Source organism: Mauremys reevesii, linkage group 5, assembly GCF_016161935.1.
Source record: "Mauremys reevesii isolate NIE-2019 linkage group 5, ASM1616193v1, whole genome shotgun sequence".
NCBI lineage: Eukaryota > Metazoa > Chordata > Testudines > Geoemydidae > Mauremys > Mauremys reevesii.
Genome location: NC_052627.1, coordinates 32,194,163 through 32,218,505, shown reverse-complemented (window position 1 = coordinate 32,218,505; position 24,343 = coordinate 32,194,163). Strand labels below are relative to the sequence as shown.

The 24,343-nt window shown below is 38.7% G+C and overlaps 1 protein-coding gene across 4 annotated transcripts in view; it reads right to left on the bottom strand.

The window, feature by feature from the left end:
- Window positions 1–24,343, bottom strand: part of TBCK (TBC1 domain containing kinase) — a 172,628-nt gene that overhangs the window by 66,191 nt on the left and 82,094 nt on the right. For 3 of the 4 annotated variants that reach the window (XM_039539380.1, XM_039539379.1, XM_039539382.1), the window contains exons 21-22: window positions 18,450–18,486; window positions 16,000–16,161 (exon numbers count right to left, since the gene is read on the bottom strand). The exons of the other annotated variant lie outside the window; for it this stretch is intronic. In XM_039539380.1, the coding sequence (XP_039395314.1) occupies window positions 16,000–16,161; window positions 18,450–18,486 (199 nt within the window). The remainder of the gene's footprint in view (window positions 1–15,999; window positions 16,162–18,449; window positions 18,487–24,343) is intronic. 4 annotated transcript variants of the gene reach the window in all.

Genomic DNA, 24,343 nt, shown 5'->3' with positions numbered 1-24,343 from the left:
AGTAGTGTGGACAAGATCAATTGCATCTACTTATTTTGGAGAAAAGCTAAGGTTAAGATTGTGGTTTGACCTCTCTCTCACAAGCATTCTATTACTGTCCTGCCCCCATCCCCCCCGCGGACACCCACAAACACCTAACACTTATGTGGCCAAGGACACCACCAGGCTGCAAGCAAAGGAGTTGAACAGGTCAGACAGCTTGATCTTGTGACCTTTCTGTAGAGATGACAGCACAGAGATAAAAGATTAAAAGCTACCTATATATGCCATACAAAAATACTAAGGTACCATGATGAAAGGGACACAATCAATTTAAAACAAAATCACATTTCTGTCTGATATTTATTTACTCATTATTAGTGCTAACAATGCTTGAGGACTGTACTGAAAGGCCAGAGAAAAACAATGTCCTCTTTTATTAAGTTTACTTTCTGCATTTGGGAACATATTGTGTAGTTGTCTGTCTCCACTGCTTTGTTAATCACCATTTGCTCTTCATCTCTCATGGCCTGGCATGATGACATAATTCTCATGCATCATGGATAAAAGTTGTCACCAGACTTACTCCTTTTCTTTTGTTTGTTTTTTAAATCTCTCACTCTGGCTGGTAGGTGAGGATGGGATCTGAGCTTAAAGATATACTCAGATTCTTAGCTGCATATAGAATGCTCAGTTCTGGACTGTTGTGAGGGAAGAGTAATATTCTTTTTCCTTAAGGAGCCATCAGTCTTTCTGTCTACAACATCGGGAGAAGAGGAATTGCTTTTTTTTTTTTTTTTTTTAAATGGGAATAGATGATTAGTTGAACCCAGAAACAAAGGAATCAACCATAGGATTGTGCCCCCAGCATATTATAAATTGTCCAGAAATGAACACAGTTCAAAGGCCGGTTGTGGCAAAAAAAATTATATCTGGATGTTTCTGGGTACAGACCCTTGGGAAGTGACGGCCTGATGGACTGGGAATAGTTTCTCCAGGGGGGCCCTTTGGATTTAACTGGTGGGTGTTAGAAAAGAGTTAATAAAGGTAGGCTATATCTTCATATTTAAATATTCTCACTGACTTTTGGGAGTCTGCAGGCTCCACAGGTGCATCTCAGAAACTGCCCTCCTTCTTGGAAAGGAATGGAGAAAAAATTCCAGACTGACTGTTCTTGTGTGTGGAAATCTGTAAATTCTAAATATTAAATGAGGCTTACTTCAGCCATTAGCCATCAGGACATTCTACTTCCCCCAACTCTACCCTGCATAGAGGCCCCCATCGGGAGTGTGCTTGGTTTCAAAGCTCATCATGCCTATCACAAAGATCATGCCAGCCAGACATCAGGTCTCTAGCCGAAGACAAGTAGGGGCTGCAATACCACTGGTATTGGTCACCTGAGCTGTGGCATGGATCCTACATGGAGGGACAGTAGTCTTAGTGCATAATTGGGAAGAAGGCTCAGGAGAATCCAGCTGGCTGGAAGTCTTCCCAGATCAGTCCAAATCCTTGCAGGCCAAACCAATCATTGAGGCTCTGCATTTTAGGGCTTTTTTTTTCTGGTGCGCTGTTCAGCCCGATTGGTGAATTAAAAGAAGTGAAGGCGTTTAGAACTACTTCTCTCTCTGAGGCAGAAAAATAATTGAGCTAAAAATTAGGATGTAGGGCCACAATGAGCACACCAAAATCTTCAACCTCTGATTTGTTTTGCTGCCAGATGCTATACTGAGAATGGAGATGGCAACTCAGGCATTAGGAATCAAGATGAAAATATTAGTCTAAAAAGTACACCATTAAAAACATATCTGTCATAATAGTAGCTGAAACAGATAAAGAATAAATGATCATCTATCACAATGTTATTTTAGGGTGGGTTACTAGCAGATAAGTTTATGTTTATTCTTTTTCTTCCTAGCCTAACTGATTGCTGAAGTTGTTTGCTAAAACTACTATAATCTTACTAGTTAGATATAACGGTTTTAGAAGGCAGTAGCTAGGAAAATGTTGAGATTAGGTAGAAATCACCTTCATATAAAGATACTTTGCTTTTTTAATTCTCAAAATGTTTTCCAAATAGGTACATCACATATAACTGCAAGTTCATATATACATGTGTGCACAATGGAGAAACAAATAAAAAAAGAAGCAATAGTACACATTTAATTGAATACAGTACAACATATGGCTATATGAACAGTGTGCAAAACACTATTAATTTCAATTCAATTTTGCATGCCAACATTTTTAATAACTTTTCTTTCGTTACTGCCATTGTGTCAGCAGTTCCTTGAACTATCTGTATTAAGGATACAACATAAATTACTTAAACTGAAAAAAGTACGTCTAAGAGTACTAATATCATGACACAAAATACTATTTAAATGCTGGTTTTTGATCATTTAATGAATAGCATATCAAATCAGAGGGATCCATGGAGCCAACAATTATTTGTTATGCTTTCAAAACATTAACACGCCTGTGTATAATTCTTAAAATGAGAAATTAAATACCACCATCTGGCATGTTCATAGAATAAGAAATGCAGGGCTGGAAGGGACCTTTAGAAGTCACCAACTCTAGCTTCCTGTGCTGTGGCAGCATCAAGTAAACCTAGATCATCCTTGACAGGTGTTCGTCTAACTTGTTCTTAAAAACCTCCAATGATGGGGATTCCACAACCTCCCTTAGAAGCCTATTCCAGAGCTCAACTACCCTTATAGTTAGAAAGTTTTTCCAAATACCTAACCTAAATCTCCCTTGTTGCAGATTAAGCCTATCTTCGGTGCACCTGGAAAACACTTGATTACCTCCTCTTTATATTTGAATACTGTTTTCTGGTGTCCCCTAAATTTATTTTTCTCAAGACTAAACATGCCCAGTTTATTTAACCTTTCCTCATACAGGTTTTCTTAACCTTTTATCAATTTTGTTGCTCTCCTCTCTCCAATTTGTCCACATCTTTCCTAAAGTGTGGCACCCAGAATTGGACACAGTACTCCAGCTGAGGCCTGACCAGTGCTAAGTACAGTAGGATAATTACCTCCTGTGTCCTATTAACATACCTCAAAATAATGGTTTGCCTTTTATGCAACTGCATTACAATGTTGACTCATATTCCATTTGTGATCTACTATAGCCCTCAGATCTTTTTCAGCAGTATTATTGCCCAGCCAGTTATTCACCATTTTGTAATTGTTCATTTCCTTTTTAAGTGAAGTACTTTGCACTTGTCTTCACTGAATTTCTTTGTTGATTTCAGAACAATTCTCCAATTTGTCAAGGTTGTTTTGAATTCTAATCCTGTGCTCCAAAGTGCTTGCAACCCCTCCAAGCTTGGTGTCATCTGCAGATTTTATAAGCATACTGTTCACTCTATTATCCGAATCATTAATTAAAATACAGAATTAACTGAAATATTGGAACCAGGACTGACCCCCTGAAGGATCCCACTAAATACACCTTCCCAGTTTGATAATGAACCATTGATAACTACTCGGAGTATAGTCTTTCAACCATTTTATAGTAATTTAATCTAAACGAAATTTTCCTGGTTAGTTTATGAGAAAGTCATGTGGGACTGAATCAAAAGTCTTACTAAAAATCATGATATATCACATCTACTGGTCCCTCCCTATCCACTATGCCAGGAACACTATCAAAGAAGGAAATTAGGCTGGTTTCATACAATTTGTTCTTGACTTAATCCATGTTGGCTATTCCTTACAACCCTATTATCCTCCAGGTGCTTACAAATTGGTTAACAATTTGTTCCAGTGTCTTTCCAGGTTTCAAAAGTTAGGCTGACCAGTCTGTAATTCCCAGTGTCCTCTTTGTTCCCCTTTTTAAAGATAGGTACTATGTTTGCCCTTCTCCAGTCTCCTCACCTCTTCTCCACAAGTTCTCAAAGATAATTGCTAATGGTTCTGAGATTATTTCATCTAGTTCCTTATATACCCTAGGATGACTTTCAAAAGGCCCTGCCGACTTGAATATATCTAACTTATCTAAATATTCTTTAACCTATTCTTCTCCTCTTTTGGCTTGCAATCCTTCCCCCTTATGGGTAATATTGCGTTGAGTATCTAAGCAACATTAACCTTTACAGTGAATCCTGAAGTGAAATAGGCATTAAAACACTTCAACTTTCTTGATGTATACATTTATTAGCTTCCTTCTCTGTTAAGTAGAGGGCTTACACCTTCCTTCATCTTTCTCTTGCTCTTAATGTATTTAAAGGGCCTCTTTTTATTGCCTTTTATGTCCCTTGCTAGGTGTAACTCACTTTGTGCCTTAGCCTTTCTGATTTTGTCTCTACATGCTTCTGCAATTCTTTTGTGCAGATCCTTAGCAATTTGTTCTTGTTTCCACTTCTTGTCAGATTCCGTTTTGATTGTCAGGTCATTAAAGAGTTCTTGATGGAGCCATACTGGCCTCTTACTACTGTTCCTTTCTTTCCTTTGCATCAGGATATTTTGTAGTTATGCTTTTATTATTGTCTCCTTGAGAAACTGCCAACTTTCCTGAACTCCTCATTCCCTAAGGTTTTCTTCCCATGGGGATATGATAGAGGTATAGACAATCATGAGTGATGTGGAGAAAGTAAATAAGGAAAAGTTATTTACTTGTTCCCATAATACAAGAACTAGGGGCCACCAAATGAAATTAATGGGCAGCAGGTTTAAAACAAATAAAAGGAAGTTCTTCTTCACACAGCGCACAGTCAACTTGTGGAACTTCTTGCCTGAGGAGGTTGTGAAGGCTAGGACTATAATAATGTTTAAAAGAGAACTGAATAAATTCGTGGAGGTTAAGTCCATAAATGGCTATTAGCCAGGATGGGTAAGGAATGGTGTCCCTAGCCTCTGTCTGTCAGAGGGTGGAGATGGATGTCAGGAGAGAGATCACTTGATCATTACCTGTTAGGTTCACTCCCTCTGGGGCACCTGGCTTGGCCACTGTCAGTAGACAGGATACTGGGCTAGATGGACCTTTGGTCTGACCCAGTACGGCCGTTCTTATGCACTGCTCTCTCTCTCTTTTTTCTTAGAAGTATGAAATCTATTATTTCATGATCATTTTCAACCAAATTGCCTTCCGCTTTCTGAGTCACAACCAATTTTTCCCTGTTGCTTAGAATCAAGTCTAAAATAGATGCTCTCCTGTTTACGTCCTCCACTTTCTGAAACAAAAAGTTGCCCCAATACATTCCAAGCACTTTTTGGAAATTTTGTGTTTTGCCAGATTATTTTTCCAAAATATGTTTTGGTATTTAAAATCCCCCATTACTTCAAAGTCCTGTGTTTTGGATATTTCTGTTGTTTGTTCTAGAAAGGCCTCCTCCACCTTCTCTTCCTGATTTGGCTGTGTATAGTAGACCCATATCCTGATGTCTCCCCCATTTTTACCCCTTTTATCTTTACCCAGAGACTTTCAATTGGTCTGCCTCTCACCCTTTGGGCCTCAGAATAAGTGTATGTTGTTGATGTATAATGCAACACTGCCTCCCTTTTTATCCTGCCTGTCCTTCCTGAACAAGCTACACCCCCACCCATACCAATATTTAATTTGCAATAAAATCAATGAATGGCTACCATAAACCCACAGAAGTAATGAAGAGTGTCCATCTGTAAACATATTTAGTCAGAGACTTTCTAGATATTTTGTTTACATCACTTTACAATTTAATCAAGGCCATCTTAGATAAGTTTGTAATTGTAAGGAAACCTCAGAATTAGTGCTGTTCATTGAGTGAAAGAGATCTAGAACAGGACTCAGATGCTGACAGGAGGCCCCAGGTCATTTGGATAAGAGTCTCAAAAGTTCTCTAATTTCATGTATTACTTATGCCTGATACAGTGTTACGTACAAGAAAACTCATCAGGTTAGAGAACTGACCTTTTTTCTTGCAGACAGAACAGGTTAAGGCTGCTGCTCTGCTTTAGTTCCTTCTATTGTGCCTAGACACTACAGCAGAATATAAATTAATACCAAATGATGGTCCAAGGCCCTTGCAATCACTAGCATGGCACTGTGCAAAAAAGGTTGAGCAGTGATGAAATAAGCAAAAATTGATTCTTTCCGTCTCACAAAAATTACAGCAGACCCTGAAACATAAGAAGCAAACTCTGTTGGGTAAGTGTTCCATCACCTCTATTCCTAGGTTCCACCTGGCCCTCTGTAGGCGTCTTAACATTTGGTGGAATGGTATCATCTCTCCTGGAACCTTTTCACTAATGATCTGCCCAATAATCAATTTCTCCACAACTTTATTTCAACAAAGTTGACTGAGCCCATAATGGCTACTGGGATTTTTACACTTCTCCATTCCAGGAAAACCATTGTCTGCCAGGATACTGTTGGGGCTGGTTACTAGCAAGCATATCTATGATTTGGGGACCTGCAGAACAAGATATGAAAGGTATACAGTGGGGAGAGGAGAAACTGAATAGTCTCATGAGGTTTTAGGGAGGAGAGAGTTTGGTCATTTCTTTGAGTGCAGGTTTCAGTTTCACAGACTGGAAAAGTAAAGCAGAAAAGTTAAAGTGACTTAGGAGGGAGTTGGTGTTAGAATTTAGAATAGAATGCAGAAGACCTTGTTTTTCAGTCCTTTGTTTAGCCTAGAGTCACAGGCTCCCTCTCACACTGCTGTGCTGCTCCCATTTTAATATTATTGTTAATTTTTTGTGACAACAGACTCTCTCTCTTTATCCATGACAAACACAAAAAATTGCAGTGAAATACAGATCTATAAATTCCAGCAAGGAATTTTAACACCTTCACACTACAGCTGCCTGGGCCCAAACACATATTTAGAAGGAAAAAAGGCATCTCACAATGCGAGTTAAATGTGCTTTCTATACAGTACTTTCTGGAAACACTCAACCTAGTTTCTTAGAGAAACCTCAAAGCATGTGCTTTTCAGGTTATACATAGCACCTTTCCCATGTACTTAATCTCATTTAGTTACAGTTGTTGCGGTTAAAATCATATCAGTAATTTCTGTTCTATTTGTGTACTAATACACAGAACTGGTGACACTGTCAATTTCATCTTCCTGGCAGGATTCACTGTAGCTGTATGTTACTTTCACAGTGAGATCATTCTGACATTCTTCTCAATATGGAAATACAGTACTAAAGTCTCATTCAGGAGAAAAACATATGACTTCATATATTTATGTAATAAACCAACAAACATTCAGAGTAATGAAGATTTAAATAATGAATATATTATGGACCTGCTCTATTGGCACAACTCCCATGATTACAACGGAATAAGAATAGATTGCAAACACTTTAAAAAAATCATTTCAGTAAGGGACTGAACCAGGATCAATGCACCTAAAAAATTAATGAAACAGAAAATGGGGAAGGAGGAGTAAGGGGAAGGAAGACTTTTCTGAAATGTTTCTGTTGTCAAAATCACCTACTTTTCAGCAAAATTAAATGAAATCAAAGTAACAAGAAATTTTCTGCTCTCTACCCATGCCTAGGGCTACCGATAGGTTTGACAGCTTTCACTTTCCACGTTTTGTTGGCTGTGCATGTTTTGTTCCTTAGCCCTAATAAATCGATGTCACGTATCCCAGGGGTTCTCAGCCCCCGCTTTTCTTTCTGAGCCCCCCCTTCCCCCTAACATGCTATAAAAATTCCATGGCCCACCTGTGCCATAACAACTGTTTTTCAGTAGTTTAAAAGCCCGGGCCGGCATTAGGGGGCAGCAAGCAGAGCAATTGCCCAGCACCCCACGCCATAGGTGGCCACGTGAAGCTAAGTGGCAGAGCAATTGCCCTGGCCCCAGCGAGTATAATGCTGGCACTGCTCTCTGGTTTATTTTGGCAGCCCCCCTGAAACCTGCTGGTGGCCCACCAAGGGATCCCCAGTTGAGAACCACTGATAATTCCATTAACACATTCTTCCTTTTGCTATAAAGAAAATGCAGAGCTAGTATCAAAACAGGAGAGATGTAACCTGCTCAACAAGAGCTGTTTTAAAGAAGGCTCTAGCTACGTAATGACTTTTTCCTTGTTTACTGTCTAGCAACCTACTTTAAAATGAATATGCCTTTTAGCTAGAGCTGTCTTTTAGAAAAGAGTATATATGTGATTTTTTTTCTGCCAGTAATAACTACACAGTAAAAGAAGCACAAATAAAAATAAAAGAATGGATGTTTCTTTAGTGTTTTTCCTTTGCTTTTTAATCCCATCATAGTGAAAGCTATAAATAGAGCTGCAAGAACATCATGTAGCTACAAGTGGAAAATGTGAATAATTAAAGGAGTTGCAGCTTCAGGTAAATTTACATCAATCTTGCAGGCTTTGACACTACAGAACATCCTTGGTGAGCAGGTGTGCACTAACAAATCGCTCTGCTCCTGTACCAAAGCCAGCTCTCCACCCCATTTCTGCCAACAAGTCATAAAAAAGAATTATTGGCAGATATGCATGGTTTCTGTTTCACAAATTCGATTATTTATCAGTGATGAATCTTCATAAATTGCTTTATAAACACGCCCACCACTTGCATCTCAACAAAGCCATCAAACACAAAAAAGGTACTGGGAACATGTGGGACCAAGATGTTTTCAAAAATATCAATCCAGACTGTTTCTTCTTCTTGAAACGGAAAAATAAAGAATGCAGCATTTTTTGTTGTCTTATAGTCTGATGGTTGTTGTCTTTCAATCTAATTTTTTATATGAAACTACCCAAGTATAGTATTATACCATGGCTACTGCATATGTATGTATTTGACAGAGTCCAAAATTGTTTTTTTCTTCACAGGTATACAGTCATTTGGTAGAGCAGGATAGCGCCACTAACTCTGAGACAATCACCTTGCAAAACGTTTTGCACAAGAGGCAAATTTCTTGAGCTTGGGAACATTATTTCGGAGATGCCTGTTGTGACTGCATAGTTAAGGTGTGACAAGAGCTCCATTATTAAAAGACTTGTTCTAATCTTCTCTTCCCTTTGCCCCTGAATCTAAAGGAGGAAATTTTTAAAGATTTTTTTTAAAATGTAGTGTAAAAAGTTTAAATAAGCCCTTTAAAAAAAAGTAAAAATACTGTCATGATTCTTCAACCCCTAACTTTAAAATTAAATACTCTATAAACTTCAAACTTCTCACATATGCAGATTTCTGCACAATATACAGGCATTTATTAATATAAAACAATCTTCAGTGTTATTGATTAGAGCTACACGAGCTGCTTAGAGTGTTGCATTTTAATTACCTCACAATTAAAATCTTAATTCTTATTGGGGAAATTTTCAAAAGGCAGAAAAGGAAGTTGGGCACTCATCTGCCACAAACTCAATGGGAGCTGGGCATTGGATAGCTGCAGTGATGAGCTGCCAAAATCTTAACAACCGGTTCCCTATAAAAAGTTCTGATTTAAGGGGGAGGGGGAGGAGACATACTCGTGGGGCCGGAGGCCCCTGCAGGGCCTGGGGCAAATTGCCCCACTTCCCCTCCCCCCCCCCTTACCTTGCCGGCAGCTGAAAGCAGCAGGACGACTCAGGAGCTCAGCTGAGCTGCCCAGCTGCTGGCCACGCTGCAGCTCTGCGGGGTGGGGGGGGGGGGGGGAAGAGAGATCCTCGTGGGGCTGGGGTCCCGGGGCAAATTGCTCCACTTCTCCCCCACCCCTGCAGCTCGCAGCCCCTCCCCCCTTACCTTGCTGGCAGCCCAGAGCTCAGCTGAGCTGCCCAGCTGCTGGCAACGCTGCGGCTCTGTGGGGTGGGGGAAGCGGGGGAAGGCCCGGGGGAGACATCCTCGCGGGGTCGGGGGCCCTTGCAGGGCCCGGGCCAATTGCTCCACTTGCCCCCTCCCCTCTGGCCAGCCCTGGAGCTTGCAGCAACTCCCACACACACACACACACACACACCTTGCCGGGCCGCTCAAAAAGCAGCAGCAGGATGACTCCTGAGCTCAGCTGAGCTGCTCAACTGGTGCCGGCGGCTGACCATGCTGCAGCTGGGGGGAAGCGGGGGAGAGGCCGGGGGGGCCTCAGCCTCCCCAGCTGGGAATCCTGGGAGCAACAGGATGGTCCGGCCTGTGGACCAGAGTTCTTTGCCCATTCTCTGGCCCTTTAACAACCGGTTCGCCACGGAGGTCTAATTTTAGCAACCGGTTCTTGGGAACCGGCTCTAGCTCACCACTGGATAGCTGTCTGTGCCTTTGACAGACTTCTGCAGTTAGACCTGGATCATGGATAGGGGTGAGCAGAGGATGTCCAGGAAGACAGGAAATTATAAGTTAGGTTGTGGCTTACCACAAGGGAGAGATTCTCACCATAAGGTGTGCAGCCAAGCTCTGATGTGCAAGTATCTTTAGTAGCTAGTTCTGGTTCCATCAGTGAAAATGTGCATGTTAGAATTGTTTATGTAACCTCGGTTTAGAATTTCCATAGTTTTTTAGTATTTGGGTTCTTTTAGAGCTGTGAGATCTATCTAGGTGTTTATTCGGCCCTCACCACCAATGCACTGAGCATCTATGGTAAGTCAATTTTTGAACAACAGTTAGCAGCTTTAACTACATCCAATTATTAATATTCGAATAACTGAGTTTCTGGAGGAATGACCTATTGTCATGATTCATGACTAGCTGAACCTTTGACCCTTCTTCGGTCCCTCTCTGAGTGCACCCCCTTCAGTTTTAGGCCTTGTGTCTGCTAATGACATTACTCAATATATGCATATACAGTAAAAAAAAATAGTAGCCTGGTCAAGATACAGTAATAATAAATTACAGGCAACTCCAAATCCATCACACCTATGTTAAGGCTTCACAGTTAAGCACTCTAATGCCAAAGCTGTGTTTATCTGTACAACCTTATCTCTGTCTCCTTGTGCATACACACCATTGGATAGTCTGGAATTGAATTGTTCTAAATCTCAAATTCTCACATTCTACAAACAAAACAAAGAGTTTGCAGCTGAAAGGTTGGCCTTGTTTTTTGGTCAATGGATGTTTTTCTGATGCTTATATTATTGGAATAAATAAGAAACCCAGGGACCTGTGTTGCACTAAAGTCGCAAAAAGAGAAGAGGACTTTTGCATATTTGTATGTTCTTTCTGAAAGCAAGCATTGGAGTAGGCAGAAAGACAACATAAAATGCATAAACATTCCCATAAACTTAAACTAAGTTAATCTAATTTTATATATATTGTACCAGCCTTGTCAGTATCCCTTTAAAACTAGATATTCCAGTCAGGATACATGGTAGTTAAAAAAAAAAAAAAATCTGGTCAGAAACTTGTAACACTAATTACTAACATATGAGGAAATTACTATTACGCTAAAACTGCATAGATTACCAAAGAATGTGAAGTGCTTATTGACTGGTCATAAATTTGCTGCTCCTACAAAATTGCAATACTAACGTTAATTACAAGTCTTATGAATAACATGATTGACTTGCTCAGAAAATAAAAAAGTCCACCTTGAACTAAGTAGCATAGTCATATCTAGTTTGTGTTCTACCTACAATTATAGGCATAGAAAGTTAGAGAATGAGACAGAAACCCTGATAAGCTGACAGAGTTGTCAGAAACTGTAGGAGACAGGTCTGCCCAAAATGCTAGACATGCATGCATGCAAGTATAGGAAAAGGGGATGGATAACAGTGAGCTTGGGATGCTGCTTGTTGGTTACAAGACAAGAAATTCTGGGAGGAAATGGATGAGCCAATGAAATGTGTTTTGATGACAAATATGTACTGTCCTAATCAAGAATATGGCTAGCACCTACCCTTACAATAAGGCCAAATATCTGTGTGGGGGTTATTTCCAACATTTTAATTTTTTCTTGTCTTGAGGTAAACACTGTAATGTTATGGGTTCCATTAGTAAGATCAGTGTTCAGATAGTTTAGCTTAGAGTATAATGCTGTCAGATGCAGGATTCAAAACTTTAACAAACTGTGATATTACACAATACAGGCTCTCTCAGTGCTGTGGCGTCTTAATGGTTTACTATAGGTATTATTTGAGTAATGTGATATAAACTGCTTGACAGCTGTAAGAACTGAAAGCTTACAGACAAGCAAAAGAGCAATACTCATTTTTAGAACAAAATACAGAAGGATGAAATCAGACTTTTTTAAACCCTTTACGGAGGAACACTCCCTTCATATACAGTCAATTTCAAATGACTGTTAGAAACAAACACTTAATGCATTTACAAAGATGGATTACCAAATAAAACTCCCAAACCCTAAAATGTGATTTACTGGTGGTATGTTTCCAAAATTAAAGTATTTTTAATTAGCCTGTTTCTCTCTCTGCTCAGAAAGGTTAACTTTACTTCGAAGCCATATGATCTAAGCTGCATAAAATGATTAGATAACTTCAGTTATAAATAGATCTCCCAAAAAATACCAAGCACTGTCCATCATAGGAAACAATACACAGCCAACACATCAAGAAAGTCATTGCCTTTGTAAAAAGTTTTCAGATAATTTTCAAGTATCATATAGTGACACGCTGTACCTCAAAGTATCACCCTGTAATGCCCATATCCATCATTTATATATGGGTATGATATTTCATACGAAACATGCCATGTAAGACATCATATAAAAGGTCATGATCTGCTGTAATGAATATACACTGGTCAGACTTCTGACCAGGGCAAGATGGTACAGTTCTGGGGTGCAAGGTTGGTAGCTTGGGAGATTTAGTTGGGGATTGGTCCTGCTTTAAGCAGGGGGTTGGACTAGATGACCTCCTGAGGTCCCTTCTAACCCTGATAGTCTATGATTCTATGATTTGCTGGTGCCTTTTACTGCATGATTCATGAGGGGTTCAGGGAACATTCATGCAATTTAGCAGGGTGTGGGGCTCCACATGCTGTTGTACTGAGTGATAACAGCACCTGGAGGGGTTTGCTGCTTGTCACTAGCAAAGCACGGTGATAGGCTGGAGAGTTAAGAGGGCACAGTGGAACCCCAGCTCCAGGTTGCAACCCAGGGATCCTGTCTCACACAGAGGATGGCATTACATATGCCCCTCCTTTTACTGGCATTGTTAACTTTCCCAAACAGCTATGGAAATTGCATTATTACTCACTGGCCTGGGGAAGGTGGCTTCTGCTCTTGGGGGTTAGACTAGATGGCCCTTGAGGTCCCTTCTAACCCTATGATTCTATAATTTAGATATAGAATACAACGTCAACTGCATTCATGTCTGCCCATATTTAATTTTGCCTCAAGCTGCCACGAACACCCATGAGCCTAGTCATAGTTCACAGACTGCCAATATGGGTATGTTAATAAATTTTAATTATGACATATCCTTGCTAACTGCAGTGTATCACATTATACCAAGCTACTTGTTAACAGAGTTTTATTATTAATTTTTCTGATGTTACTGGAGGAACCAAATTGCAGTAGCATGGTAACATGTCAGGTAACCTCTGAGAAGCATTTTAAAAGGAGGAATAGGTGATAACAAATGCAGGTTGAATGAGTTGGGGGTTTTTGTACCATAGAAAATATTGTAGGTAATAACACAGTATCGCTTAGAGTTCTGAAGTGAATTCAAAACGCAACCCAAATTGGCTTCTGAAAAATACAACAACAGTAAGATAATCATAAAGACAGACAATATCAGCATTATTTGGAAATAAAATACACCATTAGTGTAGCAAAAAACTTAAATAATCAGTATCTTCTCTTAACATGTAATGATTATGGTTATATGTCTGACTTTCCTACATAATTCTTATTTTTGGTTTAAAGAACTAGCCTCATTATGCTCTTAGTCACCTGTATGCCTCAAGCAGGGTATTCATTATTTTGATTGAAATAACCTTTATGCCATGGTTGAAATTTTTCTGAGACTAATTCATAGACAACTTTCACCTAAAACTGGGTCACTCTGAGGAGAAAAAAATGACACTGTTTAACACATCTGCAATAATTTCAATCTAAAATCAGTTGTTACTCGGCAGCCTAAAATTCCTGAATGGCTTATCAGGCTGCCAATGAAAATGACTTGCTTTCCAGTCTAAGTCTATTTTATTGCTCCTCAAAGTTGTAAGATGGTAGTGTTTTAACATTTTCTTGTTTATAATTTAAATAAAAGCTCACTGAGTTCTCAAAATCTGTATATTAATAACAAAGGGTCACATATTCTATCCAATGCACTCTTACATAGCACTCTTACAGACACCTTGGAGCACCAAGGGTTTTCAGCAACAGTTACTATTAATGGAGCTCTTCACATATTATGGTTCTAAATATGTATTTTTAATCTTCAAAAACAGGTTCAGATGTTTCATATAGTCTCTCTTTTTTTCCCCCCAGTATATGTACATTGGTGACTCCTTATTTCTCTGAATAGAAAGACAAGTAATAATTCCTGGTGTAGTCTATATTTAATGTGTTCTAACACAGGGTGTGGTGGACAGCGTTCTTACTTGACGTATCAAATATTTTATTACAAAATTAGTAAAGTTTTAAAAGTGCTTTGAACATAACATATTTATGGTTTCTGGAAATCTTGCACCACACAAAATAAATCACAATAATCCTAAATAATGTCAGGGTCATAAACCATAAGATTAGACAATATTTCAATTGTCAATAGACAATATAGTACTTTAAATCTCCAAAAATCCTTACAATACTCCATAATTTGAAAATGGTTATCATAAAAAGGAGTCATAAGCATATTTCAGGTCTACAGTACTATGAAAACTAATAACTTCTTATTCATACACAATGCTATTAGAATGTACAGTACACCTATAAGAACATAAAAACAATTTATTTGGTTTAAGATTAATTGAAAAATATACTTAAGATACACTCAGGGAAATAAATCAGGAGAAATGACCTGGGCAAGAAAGTAATTAAAATATTTTTGAACTGAGCTCTAGCCAAAGCATTTAGCCAAACAGCTACAGAATGGGAGAAGGAGATCCTTTGAACTGGCCCACACCTTCCAGAACTTCAAAGGATATTCTTAAACTTTAAGAAAGGCATTTGAATTGACCAAGAATGCAGAAGGAATTAAAATATAATATGGAACACGATATCAAATTAAATTAAGGTTTACATAAAATCTGATTTTGTTCTTGTTTCTTTAAAAAAACAATTTTTATTTAACCTGCAGCTCCCTGTTTTGAGAAGTTTACTATCTTAAAGCCCTGATCCTGTAAATACTTATGAATTTACTTAATCTTATTATTGTGAGTAGTCCCGCTGATTTCATTTGCTCACAGTAGTAAAGTTTAAGCATGTGTGTGTTTATAGGACTGGGGTATTCATGACAAAATTAATAGTTAATTAATAGTTAATAAAGTTTTTGCTCAGAAGTAAGGTTGAAGCCTCATGCTGGACTGTTATATTTTCAGGAGACACAAGTTGTTTGTACTGAGCTAAGTCACATCAGTATCCATTGAATAAGAGGGCAGAGCTGCTGACCAGTGGCTAAAGGAACCTGGGGTAGCCTGCACTTCTATGTAAACAGTCTCTTATGAGTTTTAAATTTCAAGTGCAGACTGCTTTAAACAGTGCTTCTTTATTGGCTTTTAAATTACTTTTTGTATTTCTGCTCTAGTGACTGCTCCTGTAGCAAGAAATGTACTCCTGAAGGAGGGAAGAATAGAGCTAACATCATATAATGAAATAACCACAGTAATACCAGATGGAGCAAAGCTGAATGCGTAATTCATTAAGGATAAATTTGACTAATTGTACCACTTCCTGTTTGTCGTATGTCAACCAGTGATTTAAATTTTTCAACTCATTAATTATTCTAAATTATTCTAAACTTGACTGAGTTCTCCATGCTTTACTGGAACCCTGATAATGGACCTTACCCAAGCACCACTGAAGACAACGGAGACTTTCTTGACTTCAGTGGGCTGTGATCCAGGCCCCAAACACTCTATCATAGGTTCACAAAAGCCTAATTTTCCAAACCTATAAAAGATTTGACATAAACATACACACATTCAACAGAATGCTTAAAAATAGGACACCAGAAAAGAAAAAAAATTGCCATTTATATACCTGGTAAATCTGAAAAGAGCAAAATGCATTCATTGAATCCATTAGCCAGAAGCCGGTCCCGCAGTTGCTGCAGAATAGCCACTCCAATACAGAATGGGAAGGAAGAATTGCCAAGCAGTAACGTATCCCACAGATGAAAAATCTTGTGCAGTGGAAAGACGTCTGCAAGATGTCACAGGCAACAAAATATTAATTATAACAAACAATGTTAAGGATTAAAAATATACATGACTAACCTTCTGTAAGTTTTAATGTTGCCTCAAGGTTACTGCTTTTTAATTTGGGAACAAACAAGACTAAACTTGTTTAGCTACAGATTTGTTTTCATATGTAGATTTATTACTCCCTATGGCAATCAACACTTCATTTCAATATTAAATATCTACTTCTATGGATTATTTTCTTTTCTGGTCCTAAGTACACACTTTAGTGATATTTCTCTCTCTTTTGGAACCATCTTTAATTATGCATGAGTATACTACCGGAGGTGGGGAGAAGGGAGAGTGAAAAACAAATGTATGCCATACTTCTTAGCTGACTGAGCTTTCAGAAGCGATTTTTCTCCTTTGAAGACATTCTGAACCTTTTCTTTCAGGAAAAAAGGACTAATGGCAATCTGTGCATAAAATACTCTGGATACCTTTATCCTAATCCAACATGCTTAAATAATTTTATTAACAACTATTTGTGATTAGAGGAAAAATGGGTAGAATTGCTAGGCTCACAAAAGGTTTAACTGAATGGACCAATAGTAGTCAATAGACAACACTGCTTTATTTCACAGGCAATCTTTAACTCTTTGATATTTCATCAGTATATAAAACTCACATTCTTTTCCTAATAGGAAAACTGATCAATTATTTTTTTAAATAACTCCAATACCATCTGATATGAAATTGGAAAACATATCTCAGAGGGGAGGAGGAAGTATATTGGATTATTCCTACTTTACAATTGAAAGAATGCATTATCTCCATATAGAATCATCTCCATCATTTAACCTTTCCCAGGTACAATACTCCTTTTGTCCAATGAACAACATAAAATCATGGTAGAGTAGTAACAGATCTGTGTAATAGTAAAGTACTGGTTTATACAATTAAGGTGTATTTGCATATGCTGGCCTTTAACACAACAAAGTTGCTATCATTTTCTCACTTCAAAAAAATTGGCTCTATTTTTTTTTAAATGTGACAAATTATATATGAAAGGGCTTCCTCTTTCTGTACTGATCCCTGGTTTCAGGAATAAGAAAAAGTACCAGTTGTCATGGAATCTATTTAGAGCAGGGGTGGGCAAACTATGGCCCGTTTTAATCCGGCCCTCGAGCTCCCGCTGGGAAGCGGGGTCTGGGGCTTACCCCGCTTGGGTGCTCCAGTCGGGTAGCAGGGTCTGGGGCTTGCCCCACTCTGTGCGGTTCCCAGAAGCAGCGATATGTCCCCCCTCCAGCTCCTATGCATAGGAGCAGCCAGGGGGCTCCGCACACTGCCCCCACCCCAAGCACTGCCTCCACAGCTCCCATTGGCCACGCAGGCAGCACGCAGAGCCGCCTGGCCACGCCTCCGCATAGGAGCCAGAAGGGAGACATGCTGCTGCTTCTGGGAGCTGCTTGAGGTAAGCACTGCCCGGAGCCTGCACCCTGACCCCTTCCCGTGCCCCAAACTCCTGCCCCAGCCCTGATCCTCCTCCTGCGTTCCAAACCCCTCGTCCCAGCCTGGAGAACCCTCCTACACCCCCAACCCCTCATCCCCAGCCCCACTCCACAGCCCGTATCCCCAGCCGGAGCCCACACCACCCCCCTGCACCCTAACCCTCAGTTTTGTGAGCATTAGTGGCCCGCCATACAATTTCCATACCCAGATGTGGCCCTCAGGCCAAAAAGTTTGCCCACCCTTGATATACAGTATGACACAACAGAGATCTATAAAATCAGGAACAGTATGGAGAAAGCGAATAGGGAAGTGTTACCTCTTCACATAACACAAAACTAGGGATCACCTGATTAAATTAGTAGGCAGCAGCTTTAAAAACAAACATAAGGCAGTACTTCTTGACATATTGCAGTGGAATTCATTGCCATGGATACTGGGATGTATAACTTGGTTCAAAAAATAATTAAATAAGTTCATGGAGGATAGGTCTGTCAAATTACAACTAGGGGAAGCCTGAACACGTAACTGAGATCTCTGAAATGGGAGTTGTTTTCTCCCCTAAAGCTGGAAGAGGCTGGTTTTCTCATAGATGCATGGAACTGAGAAGACTGGTTTTCAGTGTACAAAACCGAAGCCCAAATGGACTCCAGTTAACCTGGGGTGAAGTTGAACTAGCCATCTAGGAGTGAAGGCTCTATATTCTTCCCTTTTAAACTGAAATGTATATTGTATGGAGAAATGGGAGAAGTTAAACATATAGTGTTTATATTTAACCAAAGGAAAAAAATATATACTCACGTGTAAACATTGTGAGAAACCAAGGAATAGCATACAGCTACAAGAGGAAGAGAAGGGATAAAAAACACATTTTGTTATGAGCTGAAGGCCTTGTCAAGGTTGATTTTCTATTACATTTAAAGGTGTATAGCATATCAAGTTTCAGTGATAAGACCATTTTCACATAAATGTAACTTACAGATAACTTCACATTTGGGGCTGAATTTTCCTTTGCTTAAAGAGGTTTTTGTTTGTTTACAAAAGGCTGAGCAGAATCATTTCATCCACTTTTAAGTTTAATTGAAAATTAAAAAACCAAACCCTTGTTTTATTAAATGGTCACAATTCCCATCCCACTTACACATACAGATAACTCAAAAATGACTGATCTTGGACATCTGAAAATTGGCATTCAACGAATCTTCATTGAAGAGTACATAGCCAACTATGAAAAACAAAATACTTTAGATAATGAAGTTATGAACAACAGGAAATTGTTCCATGCAGCAGAACATTCAGCAAGATGTGGGTATTCACACTTATTCAGAAGAGCACATCTGCTTTGCTTTTTTTTCTTTTTCCCTTCTTCCTGTATGGACATCTATTAAATGTGATCCTAATGTACCAAGTGTTCATTTTTCAATGAACGGCAACAGGTACAATTCAGCCTTAAGGACTTAAAGCACTTACCAGTGTATTGTATGCTATTAGCAGTTTAGGTACTTATTCCTAAAGTTTATATCATGTGAAGGATTTGAGGTGGCGCAGGCACTTATTCTGCTATGAGGCATCTTAAGCATTTATGCTGCCTTAAGGGCTTTCTGGGCTGTAAAAACTTTATGCTACTGTAAGGCTTTCAAACAGTTTACATTATGCATGTATGGCACTGTAAATATGAAAGGCAGTTAAAAAGGTATGCCCTCTTCAGTAACTGGGACAGTTTAGGTGCTTATGCCACTTCAAGCATTTCTTAATTTTAAAGAAAATGCTTACAAAATTAAAGGTAAAAATCTATGTGGATACTAAGTTGAAGTTGCTCAGAAAGTCACTGCAAGTCAGGAATGCAAAAGTTAAAATTCCAATATCAAATTTAACTCAACTGAACTGTACATATGCAGTATTTTTCCATTTCTGCTGAGGTTCTTTTTAGTTAAATGTATAGCTTAGTATTTACGTCACGAAATGCAGAAGTTAGTGCTGCTAATGAACCTTCATTTTGCATTTCCTTATGTCTAGAGACTAAATGAACACACTTAATATTGCAGTAGTGTTTTTTTGTTTTTAATACACTCTTAACTGGGTCAGTTAACTGGTGTTGTGAACTGATGAATGTATGTACATTGCAGTACTCTTTGGATAGAGCTCTCCAAAAATTATTGTAATAGCTACTCTAGGTGTACCTTTCTTCTAACCAGCTATTCATAACAGTGGCAGAAAAGCTGAGATGACTAAACTTGCCAGTATTTTCAGCATTCGCACAGGTCTTTATGAATGGACCTTACTATACGGGGGTAAAAATTCGTCTACCACTGTTGATGTGATACACCAGCACAATCTACTTCCACACATGTATTTTTGTAAAGCATTCCATCAACAACTTCATATTCCCCACTACCATCTGAAAAGCCTGCAACAGTGCTTGTGCCCTGCCACCACGTTTGTAATAATTTGTTCACATGCAAGAATGTGCAGTACGTCCACTAGAAAAGAAGCCTTCAGCTATGCTGAAGGCTCTCTCTTTAGGTATATCTACATGGAGATTAAAGCGCGGCTGACCTGGGTCAGCTGACTCAGACTTGCGGGGCTGTGGACTAAAAACGGTTGTGTAGACATTCATGCTTGGGCTGCAGCCTGAACTCTGGGACTCTCCGCCCTCACGGAGTCCCAGAGCTTGGGCTCCAGCCTGAGTCCGAATATCCACACAGCAATTATTCAGTCCCGCAGCCCAAGCCACATGAGTCCAAGTCAACTAGCCCAGGCCAGCCGCAGATTATTATCCCCATGTAGACATACTTTTTGCTTTTGAGATAAAAAATGATCACAGCAAAATACTTGAGTCCCCCTTGTTCATAAATTATTTCATTGAGAACTGGAAGTAGATCAGTTCAGCCTCATGATTTGATTAAAAAAAAAGCTATTAGCCAAGTAGACTTGCATACATTCAAAATTACACACACAGAATGTAAATACAAACACCTACAGCTTAAGCTGTGTACACATTTTTTCAACACACATAAGAAAAAGAAATATACAAAACTATTGGGCATAACAAAACGTTAACATGCTTTAAATATGACAAATAGACAAAAACTTTATCCCTAAAACACAGACCTGGCTACAAACATCATTCACCAATCCTGACAACTACCCAATATGTAAAAAAATTAGGCCAGACAATCTTAAAGTAGCAGGTAGTTATTAGGGAAATTACAATAAGAATTGAAGGGGAAATTATCCTTGTTATTTTCTAATATATAATGCTACAACAAGAAGGGGTAGGGGTAAGTATAAAAATATTATGATCATTTATCTCCAGTGTTTTTATTGCAAACAAGAGAGAGCTACTGCACTGTTCAGTATCCCTCTTTCATGTCTTCTTATTCCACTGTAGCAAGTCAAAAGTGGAAATGAAGATCCAAAAGGAGAACAACATGTATCTGGTTTGAAGTACTTGCCTCACAAACAGGAATTTAAAACAAATATGCTGCCATATTTACATAGTCAAACCAATATACTCAACATAAAAATATTCTTAGTAAATACTGCCCCCTAGCAACACCAGGGAAGAATAACTGCGTGCTAGGACTCTGGCTAAAACTTTCACTGCAGTGATTTTCAACCTTTTTCCACTGGAGCTCAAACTGCAATGGATTTGCAGGCTGGTGGGTCTCCCTGCATCTTCCCTTCAAATGAGTACTGCTCAGTATTTTTTTAAAAAATTATGCAGTACTCAATAAGAGCAATATTTCAACTTCATAAACACTAAGTCACATGAAAAAAGATCAGCTCAACAACTTCCACATCAAAAGAGAATTAGTAAAAACAATGAATCAAAATATATACTTTCAATACAACGTAAAAGTACATTTATCTGAGAAACAGCCTGAGATCATGAGTTGAAGTCCCATAATTATCAATGTTTAATAGATAAGGTTGAGTTTAGTTGTACACATAAAAGCAGCGATACAACCACTTTTTTTTTAAATCTATGAAAAATACACCCTATCCTCCCCAAAATTAATGCAATTATCATTTGAACGCACAATGAGTTTTCTGAGAATTTACAAAAAGTAGATTTACGCGTTAAGTATCCATTTTGAGAAGGAAATTCCCAGAAAAAGCTTTGTTAAGGTAGAGTTAAGGTTGTGAGTATCTATCACAATTTAGGAGTAAAATATATTACAGGATCATCATCTACAAAACAACCCAAGTCTGAAGACAATTTTAGTTCAGTATTTTTATTAATTGGCAAGGCAAGTCTTAAAAGAGAAAACTTAATTACTGTAACTGCCAACGTGTGATATACATTTCTTTAAATAAGTACCAAATTTACAAACTGAATAAACATATCTACTACATATATTTAGTGTGACTTTCAAACACTCATAACTTTGGTAAATTTTTTTCCTCACAAACCAAATACTTACAGGAACTTATGAACTGACATACTAAATCAGACCCAAGATCCATTGACTCTCTGTACTCTGTCTCTTACAAAGGCTATTCCAGATGCTTCAGAAAGCATAAGAATCCTAAAGGGGACAAATGTGAGATAGTCTGCCTCCCACATTAGGTCTCCTCCTAAATAGTATCGTTAGAGACTGGCTTAAATCCTGAAGCATCAGGTTTAATGTCCCTTCCAAAGTTTTTATAATTGTGACAACCCTGCATATTCCTGATAGCCATATAAATGTTGAGTACTTTTCTGAATCTTGATAAGTTTTGGCCTCACTGACTTCTTGTGACAAAGTGGAGTCAAGCACAGAGAATTAAAATTACTTGCCCCAGGTTTCCCAGCAATATTGTGGCAGAACGGCAGGACTAAAACTGTAATTTCATGCCTCCTATTTCAGTGCCCTATCCAGATACTGGTAATGAAGGCCCTGAAACTGTAAACACTTATGCACATACTTAATTTTAATTTCTGAGGCACTGTGTAAGTGCTTAAATGAACTATTCATATGCTTAAAGTTAAGCACCTGCATAAGTGTTTGAAGGACTGGGGACTGAGTACCCATAAGCAGACAAGATAAATGTAAAGGATTAAACCTCCCCATCTCTCATCCCAAATATGTAAATTAAAAAACAACTGCTTTCCTATTAAATGAAAATTAAAAACCAGCCATCAAACACTCATGACTGAATAAGTGTGTGCTTGCAAGAGAGAATAGTATACTTCAGTAAGGACAGTTTAATTCAGGCTTCCAAGGGTAGTTATAAACAAACTGGAAAATAAAAAGAACGAAAAATACGTTGGCAACAGTGTTCTTTTAACTCTAGTTAAACAAAGCCTTATTATAGACACCTCCTGCATATCACTGAATCCAATTTCAGGTGTCTGTCTATGACAGCAGCATTACCAAGATGATATTAAGTAACTGCAGCCAGACCTTGTCATCTCTGTTAATGGCCAGCTGACAACTGTGTCTAGCTTCCATTATTTGCAGCTGAAAGCTATTCAGAATAATTTATGGATACAGTTTTCCTTCTAGTAACGTGGCTCATTTCCTTGTTTCTCTTCCCTTAAAAATGGACGGATTTTGATGTTAGAATTATTAGCAAAATACAGAACAGATGTTATAAAACATTATATAAGTTCATACTACAAAACAGTGAAAAATAAAAAAAAACTGAAATTCACCTTACGGATATCTCCATTTACATGTAAATCACATAGCCACTGCAATATATTTAATCCAGGCACCACATCAGCTAACAATATTCACAACTATTCAAGCTTCAGCAGCGTTCAATATTCTGAGAGCTACATGACCCAAAGTAAATGGAAGGGTGCCAGGAAACACAATCCTTCCTGCAGCAGGAGCCTGCTTTTCAATGATGAAAGATTAATCAGGGTTTACTTTGATAGGATTAGTACTCAAGCACGAAACTCTGGTTCGGATCTCATTACTGAAGTGCATATCCTTCACCTTGATGGATCTGGGCTGTCTTGTTACAGGTGCAAAAACACCCCTCTCTCTTACTAATCTAAAAGGCAGAACAGGGAAAAGAAATATTTTGATGTGACAGGTGATTTAGGAAGAATGACTCCTCTTAGGAAGCGCAGCGAGGCTTTAGAAAAGTCAGGGATTGCCAATACATTTATTTGTATGATATAAATACTTTTTTTTTAAATGTATAGTTGTGCATCATAATTGGTATATATTTTGGATTCTCTATTCTACTCCCTTCATTTGTCAATTTTCTTAGGCTTCTGGCTCTCTGGGACAGGGCCTGAGTCTGCCTATGCATCTGTATAGCGACCAGCACAGTGGAGTCTTCGTAGTGATTGGGACTCCTGGCTACTACCATAATACAAATAAATAAAAATATGTACAAATAAATGTTGTTTAATTATTCATCTCTCATCTACAATTTGTCTGAGGGCCCTCAAGAGGCCCAGGACTGGAGTCATTGTCTGAGGAGCTCTGCAGATGGGTTTCTGTAGTGGGTCCATGTAGGATGGTATGGATGGCAATGATAGGGATAGGCAAAAGAATGGGTCAGGGAACGTACATATGTACATATTCTATGTTGCTATTCTAATTCACATGCTGAATTAATGGCCATAGTGTGTTTGCATGGCTATGCTACAGCCCTTCGCCCCAGCCCCATGTTGGGAGCTTGCATTTTGCTTTTCAGAGTCCTGTGCATTTCATCTACATAAAACCCTCATTTCTTCCCCCTTGACACTA